Source organism: Neodiprion fabricii, chromosome 5, assembly GCF_021155785.1.
Source record: "Neodiprion fabricii isolate iyNeoFabr1 chromosome 5, iyNeoFabr1.1, whole genome shotgun sequence".
Lineage (NCBI taxonomy): Eukaryota > Metazoa > Arthropoda > Insecta > Hymenoptera > Diprionidae > Neodiprion > Neodiprion fabricii.
Genome location: NC_060243.1, coordinates 20,939,096 through 20,951,621, shown reverse-complemented (window position 1 = coordinate 20,951,621; position 12,526 = coordinate 20,939,096). Strand labels below are relative to the sequence as shown.

General features: G+C 34.5%; 1 protein-coding gene across 9 annotated transcripts in view; it reads left to right on the top strand.

Moving 5' to 3' along the window:
* Positions 1 to 6,881, top strand: part of LOC124183652 (junctophilin-1) — a 37,979-nt gene extending 31,098 nt beyond the window's left edge. For all 9 annotated transcript variants that reach the window (XM_046572387.1, XM_046572386.1, XM_046572385.1 and 6 more), the window contains 2 exons: positions 3,245 to 3,454; positions 3,992 to 6,881. In XM_046572387.1, the coding sequence (XP_046428343.1) occupies positions 3,245 to 3,454; positions 3,992 to 4,078 (297 nt within the window). In that variant the 3' untranslated portion in view covers positions 4,079 to 6,881. The remainder of the gene's footprint in view (positions 1 to 3,244; positions 3,455 to 3,991) is intronic.
* The last annotated feature ends 5,645 nt before the right edge of the window (positions 6,882 to 12,526 follow it).

Genomic DNA, 12,526 nt, shown 5'->3' with positions numbered 1-12,526 from the left:
ATGAAAAATGTCTTTTGTGCCTATCTATGAATTTCTCAATCCATGATTCGCTACGTTGGTCATTTTACGTAGGACAAAATTGAGAAAAAGAAAAGAAACGAATAACACATTTAAAACGACTCAAAGCCACTGAACTTTGTTTAAAGATGTCCAAAAGACGAGCTCATCCTTTGAACACACTGAAAAGATGTTTAGATTTTGAAGGCGTCTTTTCGTGATTGTGTTAATTTCAGAATGTTATAATTTTTTCAATATTTTGTTTTTCCGAGTGTTTTGTTGTCATTTAAGTTCTGTCAAAAATATACAGTAGAAATTACCATACACATGATGAAGGGAGAAAACAGAACGACATTAACGATTATAGATCGACTTGATCTATCATAATTGATCAACTATTCTGTAATTTTTTATAGACTCCTGCCTTACAACGTATAGTATCACGGCACAATTTGATAAAATATAATAAACTTAATATAACGTACATGAACTTGGCTCGCCAATTGTCGAAAATGTGAATTCGGACTATTGCATAATTTGCCGTTAATTATCCGTAATTTAGTCGCGCGACTTATTTTTTTGTCGCACTCAATTTTCAAAAAAAAAGCGGATGGCGTGCTAACTTTTCAAAAACTTAGCGCGCCATCTACAAAAAAAAAACGCACAGCGAGCATCATGCGTAATTCTGATTTGGTTGATAATTTGCCGTAAATAAGCCGCAAATTAGTCGCCCGGCTTTTTTTTTTTGTCGCACTCAATTTTCAAAAAAAGAGCGGATGGCGTGCTAACTTTTCAAGAATTTAGTGTATATATAGGAATGTAATAAGGATTCAAAAGGGTAAACACATCATCTACACGTTACATTCCTATATATACACTGTGCTTGAAGAGACGAAAATTCTTATACATTCATACCAGGCACACGAAAAAAAAAATTCGAACTCACTGGTGATGAGAGAAATTAACAACAGAGTCAGGGCGGCTAGGTGGTCCAGTGGAGTAAGGCTCCGGTTAAGCATCTCTAGACACCAGGTTCCTGGCTCCGTCGTTAATTTTTCGAAATCACCAAATTTTCGAATTGTCAATTTTCAATATTTGCTATCATTTGATCAACGATCGGCACACAGATAGATAGAGAGACCTGTTATTGTATGCAGAGTTGTGAAAATAGTAATGTGAAAGTAATGCATTACTCATTACTTTAAAAAATGTGTATTGGATAAGTTCTCGATTATAAATTACAAAAGTAATGTGTAATGGATGAGTGTTCCATAAAAAATTAAAAAAAGTAACGTGTAATTGCCATGAAATACGAAATATTATGTGGGAAACTTGAACATTTTGAAAATTCACAGCTGGTTAACAACATCGACTCCTAGCTGGAAATTTTCAGCGTTGTTTGGGGAAAGAATGAAGTATTTTCCCTGAAAATTTGAAACGATTTCGAGTCGATAGAAAAAAGTTACAGCTATCTGAAAACAGCGATTTTCCAGAAATCAGTTGGTTTCGCGAGGACGTATATAATAAGGAACGTGGTAATTAATAATAATTCGTGTAGGTAGTGATAAAGTATACTTAGACGGAAAATTTGCATACAATAACAGGTCTCTCTATCTATCTGTGTGCCGATCGTTGATCAAATGATAGCAAATATTGAAAATTGACAATTCGAAAATTTGGTGATTTCGAAAAATTAACGACGGAGCCAGGAACCTGACGTCTAGAGATGCTTAACCGGAGCCTTACTCCACTGGACCACCTAGCCGCCCTGACTCTGTTGTTAATTTCTCTCATCACCAGTGAGTTCGAATTTGTTTTTCCGTATGCCTGGTATGAATGTATAAGAATTTTCGTCTCTTCAAGCACAGTGTATATATAGGAATGTAACGTGTAGATGATGTGTTTACCCTTTTGAATCCTTATTACATTCCTATATATACACTAAATTTTTGAAAAGTTAGCACGCCATCCGCTTTTTTTTTGAAAATTGAGTGCGACAAAAAAATAAGTCGCGCGACTAATTTACGGATAATTAACGGCAAATTATGCAATAGTCCGAATTCACATTTTTGACAATTGGCGAGCCAAGTTCATGTACGTCTTTACATAGTTACAATACATGTATGAGCATATTACGTCTACGCCTGTCTATACTTATAAGACATGGTACAATACGATATACATTATATGTAAATATATTGCGTAATGTGCATTCCGATAGCGTTGTATATTGGGGGTTATACACCACAAATTCCGATGCTTGTTGACACATTATGTAAATAGGGACTTTATAAAACATATATACGTAGTTTGTGTGTTGTTATGATAATAAATGCATGGGCATGTTTAGTACATATATATATATACACATTATTAGAAAGAAGAAGAATCTGGAAGAATGAATTTGCGTCGAAGATCCAAAGCCTTGGCTTTCAATTTCTATCCATGTAATCCGTGCATACTTGTATATAACACAATATATACATCGCCGGAATGCGGATAGTTGTTTAACTTAAACTCCCACAGCTCTACTTCTTCTTTCTTCAATATATTAAGCTCATCCGTGGCATCTTTCCAACTATAGAAGTATACCGTGAATATTTTCTTAACCTTAAAACTTACCCAGCCCTTTTCTCACATGCACCTATTGTATACGTAATTATTTCTCTATATGTCTACCGGATATAATATATCATATTCAGATCGTGTTCAAGCACAGCGGGATGTTTAATTTACAATGCTGAATGAATGAAATTCGAACGAAACAAATCTTCCAAACGTGTTCCTATCAAATCCAAATTTTTTAATTTTTTTTTCTTTGTTTTTGCTGCAACTTCAAAATCGATCATATCTGAAATCTATATTTTTTATGGACCGAATTATTAGTGATTGAATTTACTACGACGGGCTGCAGTAAAGTTTTAGTGAAAAAAAAGATCGAACATCTAGGATATAACGATTTTCAAATGGTAGCTATTCGAACGATGTTGGACGAAGCGAGATGCGCGCCAACTGGCGGTAGCGTCTCGCGTCAAAGTGACAGTCCGAGTTATAAATAACGGCGGAATTACAAATTCGATCCAACTTAAAGACTGGTAACGGCACGTCGATGAAATTCCCCCACTACTTTCATGCAAGACAGTCAATTTTTCATCCCTGCTGCGTTTGAAATATCGAACGTGAGCGACCGTTACTCGAATTTGCAAATTTGAAGGAGGAAAACAAAACTTTAAAAACACTTTCATAGGCGATGCCGGTAACCGCAATGCCTCTGCAACGTAAGAAATCACTGCCCGACGTTGCCCAGCCAATTCAACTCACCGCAAGCTCGCCTCTGTCACGGGAAGAAGTGAGCGTCCTCAGCAGCGCGCGTCGCGAAGAAATCAGGAGACAGATTGACGAGGGCGAGAGGCTCAGGGCCAACCCCTTACTTTACCTCGTCAGCCCCCAGGTCAAAGTGCGTAAACGAGATAAAAAAATATATTTATCAAGTAAACTATCTGTAAATATATAACCATCGGTAATTATTATTTATTGCGTAATCAGGCCTCGAATTGACTGACGGTCACTCACATTTCGTTTTTGTTTGTCAAATTTCTATGCATTCTGTGTTGTTTTTCATTTCCGTTTTTTTCTCCATTTATTTACCTATTCATTTTTCTTAATTTTCTACTTCGAGAAAGAAGAGGAAAAACGAAATCGACAATTATTTTCTCGAGAATTGTTGAACTAATTTTAAAACCCACACTGTAACTGAAACGACATTTCAGAATCCAATAATTTTATATTTGAAAGAGATCAGAAAGCAAATCCATCTTTTTTCAACTTATAATTCGAAATTGAATTTCGAACAATCTCGAACAACATTAACTGCATTTAATTTCATGTTCAATTTTCCGTTTTTAAATTGTGTTTTCACTTTCACTTTCTTCTTCGTTGACTCGATACCTATCATTTTTATTGTTGGGACTTAAACCGTGATATTTTTTTTCAGGATTGGTTCTCTCGTCAGCAGTTGGTGATGCTGGTACTTTTCATCAATATATCCCTTGCCCTGATGTTCTTCAAATTGTTGACGTAGCAGGCAGCTGGGAAGTTCTTTACCGGGAAAAACGAAAGAATAACGAAAAAAAAACCAAAGAAGCACTCGACATCATCAACGTCATTGTAATCATAATCATCATCGTGATAATTATCACCCACATTCATACGATAATAATAATATCTATAATAATACAATAATAATAATAATAATAATTATGAAATGCTGCCGTACGAGAAGAATTGTAAAAAAAAAAAAAAAAAAAAACATCGGCTGTGAGGATTTCGACATCGCAAAAATTATGAGAAAAATATGAGACGATCGCGGCGAGAATCGAAAAACATGAATAAGAGTTTATTGATGAAACGCGACAATGCAATTTTCAAATTCCGAACAAAAAAGTGAGCGGGAGCTGCAAATAAGGGATCGATCGAAAAGCGAGGCGTGCGAATCGAGTTGCAATGCCTGCGATTGCGCATCCGTTCAAACGATTATAATACCGGTTATGTTATTATACGGTAAACTATGTGTACCTTATAATTCATTGTTACATATTGTACTATCGAGGAAGAGGAGGAAAATTATGCGGACGTAGAATCGCGTTTGATTTTCTTGTAGAGTGAAATAAAAAGATGAAATACACGATTCACATAAATAAATATGCGTAATATGTATATTAGGGTGTCCCAGGAAGAATAAAAAAGTTCAATTTTTCATGCTCCTACCCCTCAAAACTTTAGTTTTAATAGAAAAAAACACATCCTCGCACTGGCCGAGCTCTGTAGCTCAATGGGAACCTGCCGCTAATTGAACATTTCTAATTATACAAGTTATAATAACGTCTGTGACGAACTTCGTGAAAGAATTAAAATTGGAGACTATGAGGATTATATTTCAAATTAAAAAGAAATTTTCTTCTTGCACATTTCCAATGTTTTATGAACTAAATATTAACAATTTCGAGTTGAAATTTGTTTCTCGACACCATCGTGTTCTACATAACAATTCAGATCAATTCTATTCATGATAATAATTTAGTCACTCGAATAATTTGTCAATCTTGTCTTTTTTATAAATAATTAGAACTGTGCTATAAGAAAGTCTGTTTATTAGTTGAAAATTTTGTTTTTAACTTGAAATACAATTCTCATAATCTCGAAAGTTTTTTTGTTATCCACAAAGTTCCTCGTAGACATTAATCAGATTCTATAATTAGAAATGTCCAATTAGCGTCAGCTTCCCATTGCACTATATAAAGCTCGACCCGTGCGAGAATATTTTTGGCTATCAAAACAATAGATTCAAGGGGTAGGAGCATGAAAAATCAAAATTATTTTTTATTTTTTGGGATATCCCAATATATATACGCATATAATACATGTGTATATTATAAATTGTTATGTTGAAGAAAAAAAGAAAGATATTAATAAATATTATTGATAGAAAATTCGATAATGTAATAAATGCTATATATATATTTACATATAAATATATCTTGCGTTTTCGTGGATACGCGCTAGGACACCCCTAATTATAAGCAATTTAGGGTGCGAATCCAATCCGAGCAGCTCCGAGTTTCGAATCAGCCGCCTGCTAGCAAATGAACAGCGGAGCTGCTCAAAATGAACCTGGAGCGCATCCACGCAAATACACGGTATTTATGTATATGTGAACAGACTGTACTATATAATATTACGGTGTACGTAATGTATGCATACTAACTTCGGTATGTGTATACATACAAAATGAAAAAAACCAGGAGAAAAAAAAAAAGAAAACGAAAACTAACGCGGAAGAAAAAACGGTACGAGATGTGAAAACGATGGTTTTTATCATTAATAACTATGCATACGCAATATTATTAAATTTCGTGAAATTGTGAAACAAATAAATGTTAGGAAACATCACGGGATATACCCGTATATAGAATCGCACATAATATGAAATAATATATTAAATTATATGCATATCTCGTGATTCGTTTCCTCGTATTTGTTTTTTTTTTTTTCAGTTTGACCAAATTTCACAATATTATGTCGGCTGTAATATAAAATGAAGAATTATACATAAAGAAGAAGGAAAATGAAATGAAGCAGAGATAAATATAAAATTGAATCTACTTACGTCGTCATATGATATAAGAATTATATTAATGAAAACCGACCGACCAATGAAAATTCTAAATAAATTTTTCTTTAAATTGTGCTACAAGAAAAATATCTGAGAAAAATTCCGTGTAAATGCCTGTTACATTGACGTCTTATATATATGCATATACATTACTGATGTTTATTTATTTTTATTACCACTTTCTTCCGTCTTGTCGTGATAATATGTTGATGACGTTTCAAAAATGAACGTACAGAAAACGAAATTTGAAATGAAAAACTAGGCAGAAAGAGAATCAACGAGTAAGAAACAAGCAAATTATATGGTCCACCTGCACAGCATTAATTTATTTATTCGTTTTTGGTTTTTGTTTTGATGGTATTTTCTTTAACGAAGACGAGAAGAGAAAGAAAGCTAGATCGAGTAAATAAGCCAAAGAAAAAATGTGAGAATGAGAGATTGAGAGAGATTGCAAGAGTAATAACTTATATTCGTTGTCTATCCGAGTACTTGTATATTATGTATATGTATTACAATATTTTTACACTATATACATATGTATAGCTGCATACATGAATGTACTATTTTTTAATACTAAAAGACTTAGTATCGAATTGCCTAAGACCCCAACGCCTAGGTTTGGGTTGAAAAAAAAAAATATTAAAGAATACAAGAAGTCGAGGAGGCAAAAAAAAAAAAAAAAGCAAGAAAAAACAAAGAGAAATAAACAAAGTTGGATGAATCAAAAAGAGAAGGGGAGAGAAAAAATTTATGTAATAAAAAAGAACTGTCTATGTACAGGTACGTAGCTGTAACGATAATGATAATAACAACAACAATAATAAAACAAATTTCGCTCATGTAATACTTACTAAAACGTATTATATACTGTTCAAAAATATTTTCTATCAAATCTATTTACGTTTAACAATCGATTACTAATCTAATAACGTGATTATAGCTTCATTAAAAGCGAACGATTGTATATGAATGGAAGTGCGCGTGTGAATTTTTTGACTAGGATTCTCTGTTCGTACGAGAACTAGTCGACGGTGAAGTCAGACGTAAAGTATTCTCGCCATAATACAGATCAGTGTGAAATATATCTCGACAACTGGTGAGTGCCGAAAATGATTCTGCAACCTAAATGAAACCGCCAGCGAGTCGGCACGGCGATCATGAGTTGATTTAATGATTGATTTTATTTCAACGCTTCAACTATGAACTGTCAAATAAACCAAGTTAAAACTATTGTAGAATTCATATGCAAATAGAAAATTGTCTGAACTGCAGAATAAAGAATCGTTTCGAGGATTCATTTCAAGACGTAATTGAAGCTTTTTTCTCAATATTATATTCAATATTAATTGTATTGTATTGGGACAGATATTTTTTTTTTGTTCTGTGTAAAACCATATCACAAAATATTGTTCATCTTTCTAGTAATGTTATAAGAAAATAACTATAGATCTGTAACGTTAAATATACCTCTACAAATGCTGCATGATTGTTAAATTTAACTGTCATTATTGTTATTGTTACAAAAAATTTTTTTTATTCATATGAAGCTTAACAATTACGTGAAAAAAAAAATATATATATATATATACATCTATATTGTTTAATCTGAAGAACCGCATATCATCGCTAAATATAAGTATGTATAATACATCTATTATGCATTATGCAATACATTCATTCATAACAATGCACATAACGTATTCGCATATTACTCATATACGATACATGCATATAGGCATATAAATAACCCTAGAACGGTAACGTTATTTTGTTTTACCTATTCCGGTAACGTGGGCTAAAAAAACCCCGCACCAATCTTGTAAATTCCATCTCTCGGGTACATCGTATCGTCAAGGGTCCTATAGGATCTTATTATCTTAGTTTTTTAATAATGAATTACGTGGGCCAAAAAACTTTTTGAATAACTTCCAAATAAGTGGTTAAAAATTCATGTTTCTCGAGTCGAAAATGGTAAGCTCTACTCTTGCGGCGGGAAATTTAAATTCGCCTGGGGTGTTTTTTCACCCCTCCGTTAGCGCTCTAGGGATAATGCAGCATGTGGTACGTCCATATAATTATATCTCGTTACATTATTATATTCTACATTATATTTATACGATAATGTATAATTACCATCATTATTGTTTTATCTCTCATTGTTATCATCGTTGTTGTTATTATCATTTTTGCCATGGTAGTTATTTATACTAACGAATCGAGAAAAGAAGAAAATAGAAGAAAGTATCTCTGAACGCATAAATAATTATCGATCGATCGAATTTGAATAATAGATCCATTTCGTAATATTATATAGTGTATGATACAAATCTAAATCTTTAATATTATTACGTTCATGTATAAATCTACCAATAACTGATCCACCTTGTTGATTTACTAAAACCTATTTGCATAGGTTGAAAAATGAAACTTGTATCATAGCGTATGAAAAATATATTACACGCATTATATACACGTAAGCAAACCTATGATAATCATAATATACTGTGTTTTTTTTCTTTCTTACAAAGATTGATTGGGATGAATTTCGAAAGCGTATATCACAATGATCCAAAATAATAAATAAATAAATAAACAAAACAACTCCTGTTGCGCTGTGAACAGGCAATCTGAACGACGTGTACTAATCGATGAAACGCGGGTTGCATGAACCGGATAATCGTCAGGCGTTTATTCGCCGCGAATTCTGAATACACGCAGGCATAAGTTGAGCTGGTGTAACAATAAACAGAACATCCCAGAACGCCAACGAAAATTACTGGCTCCGTTCCCGGGGATGAAGCATTTTTAAAACAAACCAGCTAATCAAGCCGAGCTTAATAAGCAGCCAAGATCGTAATTCTTAGAAGGAACCGTAAAACGTATTATAATTATAATACCAGCGAACCGATAACAAGGTGAAGAATCATGAATCAACAAGGATTGAGGAAGATAAACGTAAATGGTAAAATGGTTTTTCAACAAATTTTCACGATTCTATGACCCTGCGATTTGTTATTAGAAAATCGCGACCGTGCCTGAACTCAAAATTAACAATAACAGAGTTTCACGGTTTTCGTTGAATCCTTTCGAAGCCATTGTTAATAAGTATCTCCGTAAATTTATTCTAATAATTGAAAAATCATTATAAAAACTTGGTGAACTATTGAATTGGTTGTGTCTAATATTTGTTCCTTTGTTTGACATTTGTCTTTTTTTCTGTAAATAGAGGCAGGTTTATTATAAAGAATTTTCGGGGATCCGATGTAAACGTCGGGCTTTATTCACCTGAATTCTTCGTGCGCTGCGACGCCGCGACGGGGAAAAGTGAATTAAAAAAATAATAAAGAAGAAAAAAGAAAAAGAAAGAAAGAAAAGAAAAGAAGACAGGGGCGATAAGGGAAAAAGAGGAAGTTCGAACGTGTAACATGGACAGACTCTACTCGGTGTATGACATGAACCCGTGGCGATCAATACCCGGAGGGTTGCCCGAAGCCACACACGTGAATGAAGCTGCTGCATACCTCACAGCCATAAGGTAATATCAAAGGACGCGCGGGGCAAAGCCCTCGGTTGAACCAGATACACAATGTGCAATTTACGAGGCGCTCCGATAACAGTAAAACTGTTCAACTTGCACGGCTCGTTGTGAGGATGTTATTATCGAGGAACGGTTCACCTCGTAATTTGCTGAAATTATTCAACGGGAACTGAATCGCTCGCACTTATTTTGTATTATGGCAAATATTGTACACGGAGAAGTTGGTTCGGTAGGCAACAGGAGTACACTGTTAGAAAAATTTTACTCAACATAATGTCCAAGCAGGTCCACTTTATGTTTCAGTTATTTTTTACATTTCTGTTACTAAATATGACAAAAATTATCGTAATTTTAACATTTAAATTGTTATATCAACACTTGATTTGCACTTTTTACTTTCTTTCTCACTTGGTAATAGATTAAAAAATTTTAGTCGACCTGCTAGGGACTTTTTTTTTCTAAGCGTGTATATAGGATAAACAAGTGAAAATCAAACCAAGGAATGCAGTTGTACTGGTTATCAAAATTTCTGTAATATCCTTGCACTTTCCCTGTACTTTCAGATCTATCGAGTGGATTTTGTTTTTCTGTTCACATACAGCGTTTAAATAATATACACGATTATTGCGTTGGACATCTTATTTATAAACGTCGTTAACCCAAGTATCATTCGTGCTAAATTGGTCTTGGCTAGAAAAATGTTATTACACATTGTACGCAGCCGATATCTTGATTACTGGAAATATCGGTTTGTATCGATTGCAACATCTTACAGCTGTTCGTCAAACTTTTCCTTTCACAGTTTCCAAACAAGTTATCATTTCGATTATGTCCACTTCTTATGAAACTATGCATGTAAAAGCAAAGAAAAATTGTACACAGTGTTCCATATTTCAACACAATCATTATTTCCACGTGAAAAACGAAAGAAAAAAAAAAACACGATCAAAATTGACATGCTAAATATTAGTAGATTGTGCATCAAGAAGACAAAGTATACCTTTTGATGCTTATGGGGAATATTACATGTACGCGGGGCGAAAAATATATTACCCACTATTACTTTATGTCACAAAAGTGTGCTTGACAAGTTCTTTTTTCAGAGCGGAGTACAAAAAATGGGCACTTATCAATACTCGGACCCTGCACTTTTACTTGCTACGGTGCTCTTTTTTTGTACCGTCGCGAAAAAGACTACGCGGGGTACGAAACGCTGGCAATAAAAAAAAAAAAAAAAAAACGAAAAAAAAAACCGTAAACCGTACTGGTGTTACATAAAAAATATTATTACATAATATTCAACCCATGATATAACATGGCGCAGAATAGCAGATTCAACATACGTTTCAGACCGTTTATCAGTTAAGGGTTACATCCGTGTGTGTCCGTAAAAGTCTATAATTAATACATACGCCTTGTACAAGCATGGCCCTCGGGACTTAGTGTGTAGGTACAGCTCAGCACGCGCGGCTGAAACCGTGCGCTCGTTTACCAACACAAACTGTGAAACACTACGCGTAGCTGGAGGTAGGTTTCATGCTAAAAGTGCACGTGCGTAAAGTGACCTCGGTTTTCTACGCCGCACGTGGTTCGTGCGTGCGAACCGAACGGATCCAGTGCCGCGATAGACGTCGAGTTCGCCAACTGTGTTTTGGTTTCTTTTTCTCCTGATTATTTTTCGATTATTTTCTTCCTTTTGCCACTTTTCATTCGTACGAGCAGCGATCTCCAAATTTTACATACCTTTCTGAGTCTACCAAGTTTCTCTTTACTCATGCATGCATTATACATATACATATACATATATATATATATATTATATATATATACAAACAACTCGTCGGTTGGTTCGGATTAGGTTACTTAATTAGGTAGTCTAAGTGTTATAGACAGACTGACCCTCGCGCGCACAATCCGAGACCTTCGCAAACTGTTTTGCGAAACTGCCGCACGTATAAATTATACACGTAGATGCTACGTTGTATACGCGTGTTTGTGCATTTGTATGTATAGATCTGCAAGAGCGTTTATACCCGGCTTTTTCAATGCTAAATTCCTACCAGCTCTTTCGTGTTTTCATCGCGTTCCGTACAGCAATTTTAATACATGTTATTTTGATTGTTATTTCACATGTTTTCGTGTAAACGAAAATAAAATTAAGGGATGCATGAGAATTTTGAAGAGATGAAAAATTATGCATTCACTGAAATTACAAAATGGGGCATGGACATCCTTGAGGAATTGCATTGAATGAACAGTTGTCTAGATTAATGGCAAGTGATTTGTTTCACTTATTTAAATGGGAAACTGTTTGGCAAAATATTAATTATATGTTCGAAATCAACTAGAGATATATATAACGAAACTGTGTTGTGAACAGTGAAATTTATTTATTCAATTATAAAATATCGATGGTCTGTCTAGTTTAGAGAGAAGTGTTCGAGTCAGAGGTTGGAGAATAAGTTTTCTAATACGAAAATTTTTCTAAAACATTTACTATGGTTGGGTTGTAGGGGTGGGAATTGTGGGAGGTACTTTATTTAGAAATGACCTGCAATATGGACAAGCATGCCGAGGTACGAAGGGTGAAAGTACGAGGGTGCTGATTGTAAAGTTGCGAGGAAAGCGCAGCTGTTTTGCAGATGTACGAAAACCGGAGCTGAATAATAGATATTTGCAGCGGTCATTGGTAGGAGAGGTTGTAGAGATTTAGAACCTGAGTTCTATGACGGAAAAGTTCGGTTCTGCGAAGGATCAACCTCCCGAGGGAAACCATTTCCTAGGGTTCCTTGTTCAGGCAAACCCTGGGTAATGTCATA